The sequence below is a fragment of the Egretta garzetta genome, unplaced genomic scaffold (genome assembly GCF_000687185.1).
Source record: "Egretta garzetta isolate BGI_Z169 unplaced genomic scaffold, ASM68718v1 scaffold455, whole genome shotgun sequence".
Taxonomy (NCBI): Eukaryota; Metazoa; Chordata; class Aves; order Pelecaniformes; family Ardeidae; genus Egretta; species Egretta garzetta.
Genome location: NW_009259597.1, coordinates 753,697 through 769,336, shown reverse-complemented (window position 1 = coordinate 769,336; position 15,640 = coordinate 753,697). Strand labels below are relative to the sequence as shown.

General features: G+C 38.2%; 1 protein-coding gene across 1 annotated transcript in view; it reads left to right on the top strand.

Annotated features, from left to right (window-relative positions):
- The first annotated feature begins 67 nt into the window (after positions 1-67).
- Positions 68-15,640, top strand: part of LUZP2 (leucine zipper protein 2) — a 196,909-nt gene continuing 181,336 nt past the window's right edge. The window contains exon 1 of the mRNA XM_009638176.2: positions 68-129. Coding sequence (XP_009636471.2) covers positions 68-129 — 62 coding nt within the window. The remainder of the gene's footprint in view (positions 130-15,640) is intronic.

Below are 15,640 nucleotides of genomic sequence, written 5' to 3'. Positions count from 1 at the left end.
AAGAGGAGGGGGAAGAGTCGGGGTGAAGAGGACGGCGAGGAAGGGAACGGCACAGAGGAGCTCCAGTATGAAATTCCTCTCCGCTTATTACTTGCTGCCTCTCTTTCCTGCACTGGTCTTGAGCGCTAGGTGAGTACCGAGAGCTGTTTTGCTGAGAGTTCTCCTGTTTTCTTTGCCGTTTGCTCTTCTAGATTTGGTGTTCTCAAGAGAAAGAAATCCCCCTTTCGGCTTTTTTCAGGGGAGTAAGTTTAGCGCAGCTATCTTCTCTGATTGTTACCGATCCTCTGAAAGAGCCTGAGTCTTGGCTTGCTTTTTTCAGGCTTTTTTTATGATGTAAAAGAGCTGCTCCTGTTTGAGTTGACCCACAGCTCATGTGATGTAGCAGGGCAGTAACAAATATAAGCTTTTTGCATACAGCAGTAATAGCAGCTAGCCTGCTTCACTGGAAATAAGGAAGCTAAACAGCTGAAACAGAGAGCATGCTAACGTTTTCCCTTACAGACTGTAAAGAATAAACACTTGAGCGATCTCATCTCAGTTTAGGTTTCTGTATCTGAACACAGACCCAGGGCTTACCTTTTTTTACTGTGAAATGCAGGTGAGATGTTGCGGTGTTATCTCGAATGCCAGGAAACGTGTTAAAAAGTTGCTGCAATCTAGAAGCATTCCTTTCTGTGCAAGTATAATAAATCACTGAGGAAAATATGAGCAAAATCTGTTGTAGCTTAAAAATAAAACCTGTTCTGACCATGCAGTGTTCCGATAAGATAATGCCGACTGCTCAGTTGCTTGGAGATAGTATATTCTCCATGCTGTAGACATAACATGTTCAGCAGAGAAAAGATAAAGCTGAGACACTCTATCCTGTTGTCTTGATGTACACAGATGGAAAGTTAATGCTGGGTACAGAGCAGATCTGTTATAATGACACTGCTTGCAGTTCGGGCTTCGTAACTTCCCGTTCCTTATCAGAAAATCAAGCCCAAATTTCGAGTGTGGTATTTCTCTGCTGTGTTAGAAGTTTAAACGGTACTTATTATTAAGTCCCTAAAGCTCGTTATTGCAGAATATATGCATGTACAATTATCAGGGAAATGTGTCTTTAAATCATGATTGAAGCAGCTTTTTGTGGAAACGCTGCATGTTTTAAGCCTTATTGTTCATTGAGACTTGAAAAAAAAACAACACCAAAACCCACAACAAAAAAAGAGGAAAAGTGTGTACCTGCTAAGTACTCAAAGTCAGGTGCAGCAGCAGCAAATCTCTGTACCTACTCAAACACAGGCGAATAACAACTGTGAAAATCTCTGAGTGGGAAAAGGCCTGAATGCAGGGAGAAATGGGAATATAAAAAATGCTTCAATTCCTCAATTACTTCACTCCTTTGGAGGGGGTTGTTATTAGCGAGGGAAGGGTACCTTTTTTTTGGTAACACTTCTGATTTAGGGACTCTACAGCGCCAGTCCATACGAACCACTCTGATGCTCTTTGAAATATAAAACTTGGAGGAAAATTGTAATACATTGTGATTCAATAATTATCCCTTCTGATTTAATAAGTGGTCTAAGGAAATGTTCACTAGCAAGTCAAGCATGAACCTTCCTGTCAATTTGGATTAATAATTTTACTTGTTTAAGAGTGATACATTCTTTGCTAAATTATGCCAGAGTTAAAAAGGGGAAGAAGCACCAAGCCAGCTTTTGCAGATGCAAGTTTGTATCTTGCGTGAGTTTGTGCAGATTAAACTCCAGTGAAAAGAGATGTGGAAAACTATTGTCAATTTTCATATTTTAATGTTTTTATGAAGTGTCTTATAAACTACTTGAACATTCAGGGGATCTAAACTGGGACAAGGTATCTAGCGTGAAATCCTAGAAGCAGGTGCCTCATCTTCTTGAGAGAATATTACCTGTATGAAAGATGAACTGTAGTTTATCCTTGATAATTGTAAAAAAAAAAAAAAAAACAAAACAAAAAAACCCAAATCAAGTCCCTCACCTCCTTTTAATAAATAGTTGGAAAGAATATGAAGAAGTTGAAGTTGGTGTGTGAATACCAGTTATGAATGGTATGACTCTGAGGAGTGGATATACTTCCATGAGGATATAATTTTGTGGCACATGATGATTTATGTCCTGGTGTAATTGACGGATGAAAATGACCAATGTGAGAGAAATTCCAGTTAAAATTCCACCTAAGTACAGTATGTGTTGCAAAATGAAATTTTGCTTTTGATACTGTATTGGTCATCCTGTTAAAAAGGAGGCTGGAACTCTACAGTGGAGTTGGAGATTTATAAAAGTCCTGGACTACTCTGTTCAGCAGTGCTTTCAGTCACTTGATTTTTAACTGGCTGTGAAGAACATAGAGAAATTTTTCAACAGCACATGGTGGAAGTTGAAAAAATGATACAGTGCTATCAATATGCCATCTACTGGAAAGAGATTATGCTTTGATCTCCTCCGGTAGAAGGCTCTGCTGTCTGTGGCAGTTAGTATTTCTTGTAAACATACAGCTAATTCATTGCTTGCACCCGACTGGCTTGCAGGAGCAGTTATGTTTGTAAAAGGTAGGGTCTAACACCCTGCTGTGTGAAATTGCTTAGCTAAGGTAAAGCAGGACAGAAAGTTTTCCTTCATAAGGATTTTTTTTTTTAAGTTTGTACGGAAGCACAGTATCTCCATTTCACACATTGGTGCTGAAATCAGTGAGCGCAGCACTTGCTGCAGAGGTGTTTTTGTTCCTTGTCATGTGGTGATGCCATCTTCTTTGCATCATGTCACAGTGATAGTTTTGGAAGACCTCAGCATGTCTCCAAGCCTAACTGTAAACAAATACGAATTGATGAGTTCAACTATGTTAACACAGCGTGTCAAGTTTTCTCATAGTATTGTTAAAAAGAGGAAAACAGACAGCTATCGCTTTCAAGCTTGAGTTCGTTATTAACTTTTGATTTTTTCAGAACTGTATGCAGCTAACTTCTCAGCTTGGTCTAAAACCACATGCATGAACCAAATGCCTGTCAAACTATATAAAGTTCATGGTTTTGAAATGAACAAACTTTTCTGTATTACCTAAACTCAGTTTTGGTGTCGCTTTGAGGCACAATGATTACTCTTAACTGTATTTCCAGTTAGTTGTAGTGCCAAAAAGGTAACAAGATTGAGGTGTATCTGCCTGTCCAGTTAACTACATATGTTTTGATGGAACAGGTAAAAATTACTGCTCTAAAACCAGACTCATAAAGAGTTAAGGAGAACAAATTTTTGAAGGTGAACTTAACTTGGTAAAACTATTCCAAAGTTTGTGTTTCCCTGTCCGCTTTTGTATTTCCTTGGACATTTTGCTTTTGGCGGATTTAATTTGATGGTTGTGTACGTGTTACTTTTTTCATACTGTGCTGAAGAAAGCGTAGGTTTTTTTTATACAACTTCACAAATGAGTCCCAATGTCCTGAGTGCTCAGTGAATGCATATGGTGTGTAACAGATTAGGGGCCTGATTCTGCAGCCACCTGCGTGCTTTTGTGGCGCCAGACACCTAAATATGCTGGCTAGGAAACTCTTTGTATAAGGGAATGCTTGCGTGAAGTCAGTCATTGGTGTCAGTAACTAAGATCTGTGTTCCAGATGGCCTTGTCCAATGACACTTGCCTGCTTTCAGCTAAAGGGAGAGTCTTCTGAATATGACTTCAACGTTACCATTAAACAGCTGGATACTTTAGTCTCTGCTTGCTGACAATTTTTTTTTTTTTTTTTTGTTGAAATGACAAAAATGTGACTCCTTAAAAGAAGCTTGATGTGAAACAAAGCTTTCCTTTTTTCTATGACATAGAATTCCTTTCTGTCAACACATGAAATGCGACAAAGGTGCAAGACACTGAATAATTTGATTGAAATAGGATGCTTTACAGCTGAGAACAGGACCATAAGCCCAACAAGATGTGCTTTAATAACAATAATAATATCACAACTACAGCAACTCATTAAATGGATGTACAAACAACAGGGCTGTAAAAGGCAGAACTTATATTATTTTAATGGCAGAGAAATGGCTGGTGGTCATTTTTTCTGAAGTGCTGCTTACTGGCAATCTTACTACTCTGATGTTAAAGAGCAATCTGTAATTCATTGGCTTCGGAAGAATGCCACCTCTGTGTTTTATAGCAGGATAAAAGTAGTGTGTTCATCTCAGGTAGGTGGATGTTGCTTAATGAAGGTTTTGATCTGGCATACATCTGTTGTTGGAACTGATAGAAATATAATGAATTCACTTACCTTATTAAACATGAGAACCTGCCTTAAATGCTTGCTTTTTCCCTGGGTGTATTTTCAAGGTCGACTGTTTTCTTTATGTTTGTTCGGTTTGGTAATTATTTCTTAAGGAATATAAAAATACGAATATCTTTCCATCCTTTCAGATAAAGGTGTGTGAAGGACTCAGTCTAAGACTTGAGGAAAGGTAAAGGTGAACATCTTTGACATAATTATACTCGTGGTGGGGGAAATGTTGAGAATACTTGTTTCTAGTTCTTAAGCTCTTTCCCATCTTAGAAACACTGTTTGGGTTATAATCATGTTGAAAGAAACTGGTTTTTATTTAGACTGATATGACAGCGGAGGGAACTGTGCCTCTTCCTAGATTTAGAGGTGGGCAAACGAGGCTGGCTGTGCGTGTATTCCCTTGGCTGTAGCCACACCGTTGTTACATGCCCCAGCAGGTAACCAAAAGTGATTCTCATTTTTGAGATCTCGGGCTGAGGTCCAGCAGTGTCCTTCCTTTCCCCATGATTGAAGGTGAGCTCTGCAGTGCAGTAGTAGACTACTTCTTTAGCGGAAAAGAGGAACGTTTTTTGCTGTAGGTTTGGTCGATAACAGACTGTCTTAATATTGTGCTTTCTGAATTTTTCCAGAAATGCAGGGGCATTAAGTCTATCATTTGTTTCCTGCTTAGAATTCCTTTCACACCTCCTTTGGCTGTCTTTGAGTTTTCTGGGCCATGAAAGCTTTCTGATTTCTATCAATGTGGATGATGATGCGTGTGTGGTTAATGGCTTGTAAGGACTTAGGCTTGAGGTACAGAAGTGGCATTTAGCATATGGCTTGCGACCTTACTATACCTGAAGAAGCACATGCTTTGTTGTGGACTATGTTTAAGCATAACGGGGCAAGTTTACCAGTGGCACAACTTCATTTTTTCAAGGAATGTGTTTAGCTTGATGGCTTGATTTTGACGGCTTATAAGCCAGTGCCTAATACAGAAAACTCGAAGTGACATGGTGAAACAAAGCCTTTTCCTTCCTCTGGGAGCAAAGTTTTGAGCTCCAGTGATATATTTAAAAAGAACAAAAATGAAAAAAACAACCACCATAACTCCCTCAAACAAAAACTAAAACCCAAACAAAAAACCTCCCAGCAAATCAACCAACTAACCAACCAACCAAAAAACCCTAACCACCAGAGGTGTAGGCAGGAGGAGCTACATCTGTTCTTCTCCCCCTGCGCAAAGCCTCTGGCCTCAGGGGTGTGCAGGTGCTGGACTGGAAAACTGGCAATAGCAAAATGAAGAGACCCTTTTCTTGGTAGGAGGGCAGTTGCCAACCATACTGTCATAGAGTACGCGGCCGTGTTGAATCTGCAGGCTGCAGTGTAGTGTAGTGCAGAGATTTTCAAGGTAGCTTTTAAACAAGGTAGGTAGGGTACCTCTATCTTGTGTAGAAAAGTAACTGAGAACCTGCTGTAGCTGGACTTCATTGGCATGGGAATGAGACTGTTGAAAGCTAGTTTGGGAATCCCTGTAGGTGAACTGCACTATATATTCTTACAAGAATATGTGTGTGTATATATATATATATACTTATGTTCTTAACACTAGTCTCATGTAATAGACTTGTTTCTCCATGTTTGCAGTCTTTCTACACATTTATTCTACCTGTTTTTCTTGCACTTGGGGAGGGGAAGAAAATTTTTTTGTCAAAAGTTTTATATTTCTGCTGTTATGATAGGGCTAATTTTTGGTTAAGAGTTATGCCCTTGGAAGAGGTATGCTTGCTATGTTATCTTATTATCTGGGCTAAAACATTTAAAAGTGTTCCCCAAATTTAAGCTCAGCAATCTAGAAATCCAGAAATAAAGTGTTTCTCAGTTTGGCCAGAAATACTAAAATAGATTCTTTTGTGATGTTTTGTCGTTTTTGTTTCTGATTTCTGGAATCTGAAAGGAAGAAGAAAAAAAATGAGGGGAGGGGAAGAAAGGATGCTGCTGAAAACTTTTGTAACCTTTAGGAAAGACTTATTTTACATTTGATCTAATCTACAGTTAATATATTCTTGAAGTTCCATGTGATCTCAGGTAAATCTTGAGAATCTCTAAAATTCAGTCTTAATGTAATAGAACAGTTGGAATTCTGCTTGTTATGCTATGTACACTGCATTTCTGCCCAGGAGACTTGCCATGGAGTTACTTTTGACATTTTAATGCATTCTTTGTATTTGGAGAAATTATAATGCTGACGCTTTCCTGTTTCTTTCTCATTTATTAATTTATAGCTAGGGCAGAAAATAAGGATATCTTAACCTAAACTTGTAATCCCTCTTTCTGTGAGATTGTGGGTTCGGTGTTATTCTCTGTATTTAACAGAAACCTGCTCACAGATAGTAATCCTTCTGATGTACCACTCTGCCGACAGATTCTTCCCGTTGTCTAGTTTGGCACAACGGGTGTGCCAGCTGTCTTCTAAGGGTCAGATCTGTAAATATTCTCTGAATGGAAGACAAGTAATATGCTTGTCAGAAAGAATAAAGGTATTTCATACCATCCTTCAGTCTTAATATTGTGCGAAGGTTTAAGATGTGTGTTGTTATATTTGCTATTTCAAACACATTGGAGGGGCAAGTACTTTTTAGAAATGCTGAAGAATAAATACGGCATAGCATCAAATAGCAGTTTTTGTGTGCCGCTTTAGATTTTTCTACCTTTCCTTCTTGTGCTGTTACTCACTCATATAACCCCTTAATTGTATCAGTCCCGTGTTTATTAATCTTTACTTTTACTGTTTATTATCTTAGCAATAGCGTAGTGTTCCCTCTGAAATCTCCACTGTATTTGCGACACTTTGGTGAAGCACAAGAGAAATCAATGTGTGTGACCCTTATAAGCTGAAGAAATAGGTGTGTATGGAATTTTTCAATATCTTACTTGTCAATATTGATCGATAGCTTCCATGGAAAGGAATAGAGAAATGTCAATAATTCTGGTGTGTATCTTAGAAAGATAAGGCTAGTGTGGTGCCAGCTTGTGTATTGTACCCAAATTGTTAATTTTCCCAGCCATTTACATGTTCTTATTGTTGTCATTTATGAATGCTCATATTTTGTCAATTTATGGTCTAACAATTCCTTGTGGGAAATAGGTAGGTTTGCTCCTCATTTGCTGAGTAGGAAAGTGGAAGCTGGTTAAAAAACAGATTTACCCACTGCCAGGCAAATTGCAGTGCTTACAAAACTGAGCGCGTATTTGCTGAATCCCATCTAATTCCAGAACTAACACTTTTCCCTTTTAGTTGGAGATGGAGCTGCAGGAGAACATCCTTCTAACTTCTCCATACAAACTTTTTCCAGGCCACCACCCTTGTACCCAAAATGGTGTGTTATCACCAGCTTTGCTGCTATCGCCTCACCTAGAAAGCACCAAAACGCCTTCTGTGAAAGGACTGGCAGACAGAGGTTTATGATGGGGTAGAGTCTCTGTAATTTCACTATAATATAACCCTTTAACATATTTTCAGTAGCTGTTAGGGGTCCTTAAAAAACTTGGTTGGGGGGGTGTGGGGGGGTGTGGGGTGACAAGTTACCTAGTGCCATAAGTGGTAAACAATATGTGGTTATTTACTAGTACCATATACTTCTTGGTTCTCAATACTTGATACTGCTTTCAGGTGTTTCTGTGATTTCTGTTGCCATGGCTGACTACAGAAGTAGGAGCTGTGGCTTTGTACCTCAGAATTGCTTGGCGAACTGGGGGCCCTGGAGTGGCAATGACCACAGTAATGCGCTTTATCCACCTGATGTGTGCCATCCTCTTCGCGCCGGAATGATTTTCCAGTCATGTGTGTGTTCAGACTAGCCTGTGGCAGCAAGCAAGGGGGCAGGGGGCAGAAAGTGAGATTTTACTGAAATGTGGAAGAGAAAAGAAAAAAAGTGTGGAAAAATTGAACTGACAAGGCTGGAAAGCAGCTGTGCTCTGGGTGGCATTAGCTTGCCTGTTGAGGAAGTTTCTGCCTCCTGAAGCAGCGTAATGAAATGTGTGCTCAATGTGCAAAGAGTGAATGTCTCTCTTGAAAATGGAGAAATAAAATAAAATTTACTACTGCTTCAGTTACAGCTTTTTTTTGTACAGAAGTATTTTTCAGGATGGGGTGAAGCTCAGCCAGGGTGCAAATCAAACAACCGTGTTTAGTAAGTAGCTGAACCTTTGAGCTGCTTTGCTGGAACTGATCAGTTGATGATTAATTCTTATTTTCTGTGCCAAAATATGCAACATGGCCATTGTATTATTACTACTTGTTAGTGACTGGCAGAGTCCATCAGCCCCGCTGCAGATCTACCCCTCTATTCTACAGAGAGTACACAAGTTCCTGGCATGTGCTCCTCTGAAAATAGGCACTGTGGCTTTTTTGTTGGGTTTGTTTTGTTTTCTTCTTCCTTCCATGGAGGGAGCCAAGGTTTGCCAAGGGACCAGACATTTTAGAAAGGCTTAATACCTATAATCTGCAGGGGATTTTCTTTAAGTGAGCCGAAGGAGTTTAATCTGATGCCTTTTGAATTTCAAAAGGGGACATCGTGTTGGCCGCACTAACCTTCTGAAAATCTGAATATAAACGAGGGCTATATGATTTGAAAATTAGACTGTTGTTTAGCTGCTGATGTGTATGGGGGATACCAAATAGTCATGATTGTTAGCAATCCATCCTGACCTCTTTTAGAAAGTCTAGCCTTGCAGCTTTCTTTGTTTCACTCTCAGTTGAGGAATAAGGTTATTTGGCTTAATGCAAATGGTAAGGCTTGGGAAATGAATCTGTAACCATGGTGCCTAGATGACAGTGGGGCAAGGGGGGGGGAGGGTCAGAACCCACGGCAGTGTTGCTGCTTCCCTTCCATTTCCCTCATTAAGCATCTCTAACTTTGCATTCAGTGCAGCCTCTGCTATTTAATTTGGTGAAAAATCAATCTCAAATACTGCTTTCTGTGAAATCTCAGCATTCATACATGATGTATGAAAAAAATACACTCCTCAAGTGCACAGACAGTGAATAGAGTCTTCTCTGCAGTTGCTTTTTTTATTTACTTGTAGAACAACTATCTGTTGTTCAGTATACGCAGATCTGCTGTATTAGGCTCAGGAAAGCTTATGAAAGCAGACATTTAATTTAATATTTTTCTTTAACTCCTACCTCTCTCTCCATCCCTGTTTCAAACATCCTAGTTCCTTCCCTAATTTCTGCTCAGCTGGAGTTTTTTTTTGTTCAAGGGAAGATTGTTATCTGTTCCTGGAAGCAGAAAGAATTAAATTGCTGTAAAAGCTAAATAGTAAAATGTGGTTTAAAGAAATAATAATCAGTTCTTCAAATGGTCACAGGAAAACTTGCATTTCTATCTGTTTTAATGTGATGGTATGTTTTGTTGCCCGTTTCATCCATACCTAGACTGACAAAATTTAAATAGCTTCTGAAATAGCTAGGAAGAAATACAGGACACAAATATTCCTTAAACGCTTAGTTCTGGTACACATGTTCCCTTTGTATGAGGTGAATCCCCCATCACTAGTTTATAATATCTAATCTGGAAGGTTTAACCTGTTTCCGTCAGATAGGTGATGTACATAAATTGATAGTGCAGTCAGGGTTAAATATTATAGCATTCACTCTTCTATACTGCAGGGACATCATATGTTTCCTTGCTGCTTTAGCTTGATGATTATATCACATGTCGAAGTGGTACTTATATGTGTAATGGAAAACCTTTCTCAGTAATGTTCATTTAGTCATTACAGGAATACAAAGGCTTTGTTGCGCTGGATTAAACCTGTAGAACACCATGCCGCTGACGAGAGCGGTTGCTACCAGAGGAAGGCGACAAAACCTTGGAAGGAGGAGCTTGGAATAATTTTATGTGCCTGAAATCTTTCCACATTCTAAGGAATGAAATGATCCTTAAGACAGCATGAGCCACTCCTGTAGGAGGATATTCAGACAGGTAACAGAATCTTTGTTCTTGCGAATATTTGCAAGGACGCATCTGGAGAAATAAGTAAAAGGGTTTTCAGAAATTCAGTTGGTGACTAAACTGGAAACAAAAATATATATCCAAGCATTTCCCCCCAACCACCTGATTTGCAGGGAAATGGGAAATTTCACTGTACAAAGTCAGAACTGAGAAATTGCTGTAGGCATTCTGCAACCTAGTAGGATGAGATACAATAATGGAGGGAGATCATGGGAACACAGACTAATTTTTGTATCTGTTAGAAGGAGGTGGATAAAAAGGGACATTAAATGGTGAATGAATAAGTTGGAGTATTGATACTATTCTGGAGGTACTCTATTTACCTGTATCTTACCAGAGGCTAGCTACATCCAGGTGCTCCTCTTTCTATACAAAGATGAAAAAAAATGCTATGTATGTAGAGTGTGAAAAGGCACTGGAGGGAAGGAGGCTTGCTCTGATCTGCTTTCTTATTTAGGAGACTTTTAAGCCATATTTTTTAATCATTTTAAAGAATTAAACCTACACCAATACCATAATTTCTAAGTCATGAGCATATTAAAAAATATGGCTTAAAAGTCTCCTAATAAGAAAGCAGTAAAAAAACTAGCACTTTCACCTGAATTCTAGGGCAATAGAACAGATTTCTCTTGTGCTGGAGATACATATGCTCCATGTACTTTAAAGCTCATAAATGATGTACACCTAATGCAAACTTAAGGGTAAATCAGTGTTCTACAGGTAATGCTGTTTTATAGATAGTGTGCGTGTCTGTGTGGAAACCTCCTTAGTGCTCATTACTTACCACACACTAATGAGGATGGAGAGAATTCTTAGCTGTTTCTTGTTAATTTAATGAAGAAGAGTAGCAGTGGGCAAGTCACCTCATCTGGAGTAGATGCCAAAACATCATTGTGGGTGCTGATAAAAAGAAACTAAAGACTGCAAAATTATATCCAATTCCATAGTGTATTTTTTGAATGTAAAAAGATCTCTTTAGCTCAAGGGAAAATACATAAATATGTATAGTGTATGTGCCTCTGTGTAAAGGATTTCTAGTTGTAGGCACATAATGAAGTATGAAAAATTGATTTTTGGCTGTCTTTTTTCAGTGGCTTGAATAGATGTGTATGTTTCTGCTTGTACAGAATGAAATGCTTCAGAACAGCTGATTATTTTTTTTTTTCCTAGCAGCTAAGGCATCAAATTTGGATACACCTTTTGCAGATAAAAATATGAGATTATTTCTACAGATAACATTGGGCTTTAATTTTTTATATCCTGCCACTTCCTTCCACTGCAAGAAATTCTGTTGGAAACAAGCATTGTTTCTGGCATATAATCTGGAATTACTCTGCTGGCTTCACTTTTTAAGTCTTTTGGCTGGACAGTCTTACACTTCAGTGTAAAAAAAGATAAAAACTTGCTGTAGGTTCCTTGTATTTCAGTAGGATATTATATTTATGTTGGTAATGCCCATTAGTTGCTGCCATTATGGCATAGGTCTAACCCTACTGAAAAAGTAACTTGAGGAATTGGTGGTGTGTTAAATGCTTACTCTAATCGGTTACCTCGTTGGGTTTTTCCTAGCTAGGCTGGGTTAGCAGTGTAAGCTCCCATTTCAGCAGTGTCTGACACCTCCTGGCAGCTGTTCCAAACCGCTCCCTTCTGTATGTGAAACAGCGGTAGCTTGTGCATATGCTCCTCTTAACTGGCTTTGAAGCTTTTGCAAAGTTTTCATGGCAGGTACCCCTCCAAATCCACTGCAGAGAAAGATCTGAATCTTTTCAGGCCTTAAATCCTTTTATGAACTGGCAGCATTTTGTATAACCTCTAAATCCATGCTTAAAATCTTAGTTGCACTTTTGAAAATGGCTAGGCTCATAAAATTGGATTTCAAGCATCATTGGACCAGTAGGTGAGATGAGCAGAATCCTGCATCTGCTTTTAAGTAATAATAAAAATAAACTGAGGCAAAAGATTAAAAAAACACCCCCATGCTTACACTACTTGGGGTAGCTGGGCTTCACGGTATCTCTGGATTACCTTTGATAATGAATGAAAATGTCAGCCTTCATACAATTTTTACATACAGAGAGGACAAGGCATTAAAAAAGTGATCTGTGATACCGAACTACATAAATGACAAGGCAATGATATTATGGGAAAAAATTGCTAATACAGTTTAGGCAATCTATTCCCTTTGGACAGATATCAGTTGTTATAAACTGGTAACTCAACATTTAATCAATATGCATTTCACTACTTATTTACTTTGTTCAGAGTTGCTGCTCTTACCGTATTGTAATCATACTATAATTACAGAAATAGAAGGAATAGTAATCTCCTATGATTAATATGTTTGTATTTATGCTGATTTATAATGGCTGAGGATATAACACTGTCTTAGAATGCATGTTATAATGATTGTTTTCTTGTTTCAGTACTTTAGCCTTTTGACCCATTTTACAGCACACTGTTCCTCAAAGGAAGAGAGTAAAGTAATGGAAGCTTTCAGTCAACAATTAGGATATATACTTACAGAAACCACTGGGATTAGAAGATACCGATCTATAAAATTGTATCAAACAGTAACAGTACTAACTCCTGGAAGACGGGTGACTGGAGCAAAGAACAGTGTTCATTCTTTTACCATCATTATTATGCCTTGCAGCATCGTTTTCAATTGAGATAATTTGGAATTGATGAAGTGGTCTATGTTAGGCTTCGAATTTTTATTTGGGTGGAGGAGAAAAAGTGGGAAGATTTCTTTTTCTGTTTGCTTTCCTTTATTCTCTTCCTCCAAAAGCCCATGTGGGACTTAAGATATAAAACATATTTAAGTGGAAAAATGGATGAAGTCCTGCCTTCATAAAAAGCAGCTATGGGTGGTTTTTAGACATGGTTAGGGTCACTACTGCAACATTTGGTTTGGGTTTTCAGCTTGGCACTAGTCCAAGGATTTTCATTAATATGCTCATGTAAATACCTGGTTCTTAAAATACTCAGAAGAATCTGTATTTCCATTATAGCTTCATTTAAAGTGTTGGAAAAAGTGAATTATATAAAACCAAATGAATTGGTGGTTTTGGTACATTTCTGGCTAAACTAAACTGAAATTCTCCCTGGTTAAACCTGTGTAATGAATATTTGTTGCTACCACCTAGGGTATGTGTAAGGAGTGGAGGCTGGTTTTGGAGGTTCAGTTATCTTCCAGATGTTGAAACAGGAATAATAGAAGAAAATAACTCTTTTCAGTAATATATGAAAACATATATATTTTTTTTCCATAGTGAGCATCAAGATGCAATCTTTTAAAGATTAATCTTAAGAAAAAAACCAAAAAAACAAAAAAACACCAAAAACAACAAACCAACCCCCCCCCCCCCCAAAACCCCAAACCAAACCAAAAAAAATCCCCAAAGACTCACAAACACTTTAATAATGATTACTTAAATGGATATTACAATTTTAGAAGTGCATTCACCCTTAATCTTTGTTTGCTTAACAATTGCTCAGACATTTTAAAACTTCTGGCCATGAGACCGCTGTGTTCACAACTACAGACCTCTTCCCATGTGACCACAGGACACTTCAATGAAATCGATTTCAGAGTAAATAAACTTTCAGCCTTAAGTCAATCCATTTATAGACCCTCACACCACACCAATCCTTTGCCCACTTCTGGTTTGAATTACTATTTTTGTGATACTAAGTAAAAGACTACTTCTATATATACAGAAACCATTTTGAGCAGCTAAAGTGCCTGTATTATAGTGTGTATATAAGGCCGAGTTTGATACCTGGTTTCAAAATACTAGTGGAACAAACAAGATAGAACTTTCTCTGTTATAAGAAATAGCAACAGATTTGTAAGTGTATCTGGACAATGAGGGAGGACCACAGACTAAGCTATTTTAGTTAAAAAAAACCCAAACAAACCACCAAAAATTTATTGTATTGCAGTTTCTATGGGTCAAGGTCATAGAAGTTTGCCTTGTTCAGCAGTCATGTAGCCCTGGGAATATTAACTGGCTTGGAAGGATTCCACTGGGGTAAAACTCGTAACCGACTGTAGCTTTAAATCAATTATTTGATCATCTTCAGTAATTACTAACAAAACGACCCGTTTGACACCTTTCAGTCATGGTACTATCCACCGAGTTCACTGAATCACCATGAGCCCTAGAATAATATAAAACTCCCTGGGGCATCCTACTACCATGTATGGAAAGAGTACAAGAAAGGAGTAAGTTGGCACTCAGTTTAGCAAAGACGGGACCAAGACAATGCTCGAAGATTCTTTCCTTTTTTTTTTTTTTTTTTTTTTTTTTTGATGGAGAATTCTTCTGTTATTTATAGACAAGAAGGTTACAGGTTATTTTTTGATTCGGCCTTTGATATTTAGCTCTGATTTCTCTAAAACTGAAAATCTCACTGGGTTAAGGCTTCTTGTGTGAAAGATGGTTGGCTTTTTAATTCTTGTTGTTTCCAATTATCCTCCGCTAGAAGAACCTAAGTATGAGATTTTACTTAAATTTGCTTCATGATTTAGATCCTTGAAATACTGACATACAGTGAATCCTAGTCTGTAATTCTTTCTTTAGATCCTTTTTTTGCTAATACCCACCTGATATACTACTCACTTTGAAGTCAGTGGAACCACAGCAAAGGTGGAATGCATAACATGCAGACGTCTCCTTTTTTGTTCAACAAGTTTCTTGTTTTACAACCTGTTTAGCGTAATTACTGTGCTGTTCTTGGGTCAGGACCCATGGAAAAAGTTCACACATCTTGTTTCCTTGATTCTGGGACTGAGGAGAAAAGGCAGGCTCCTGATACAGATCAGAGCGACTGCCATTTGTGTTATGAGACCAATCTTTCAGGCTTTGCCCACTTCCCTTTTTACTTTTGGCATGTTTGGTATGCTGAAGGGTGCTGTTCTTCAGCAGTTTTATAGCTTTCTGCTTGAATAAAATGTACAAGAATTAACCATGTGTTCTTGCTGTTCCAGCTTTATGGCATCCTGCTGCCAAACACGCAAGGGCGCTCAGGTATACCAAGCAGGCTCACTTCTTTTTATCTTTCTCTGAGAGCCATCTCATTCTGCTTTCAAGTTTGTGGGGTTTCTTTTTATTTTCTGAATTATATTTATGACTTTCTGAAATGTTTGCCCTTAATGGGTGTTGAATGGGTATTATAGTAGTTGAGACACCTATGAAACCTATAGTGTCCCAGATATGTCTTTAACAACTCTAGTTTGTTTGTCACTTGAATGTTTTAAGCCTTTGATGCTTTAGAAGTTGTTTTCCTTTTGTTTTTAGTAACATTTGCTACTGAAAGCTGTTCATAGGATGTTGCTAGTCTTCTGCATAACATG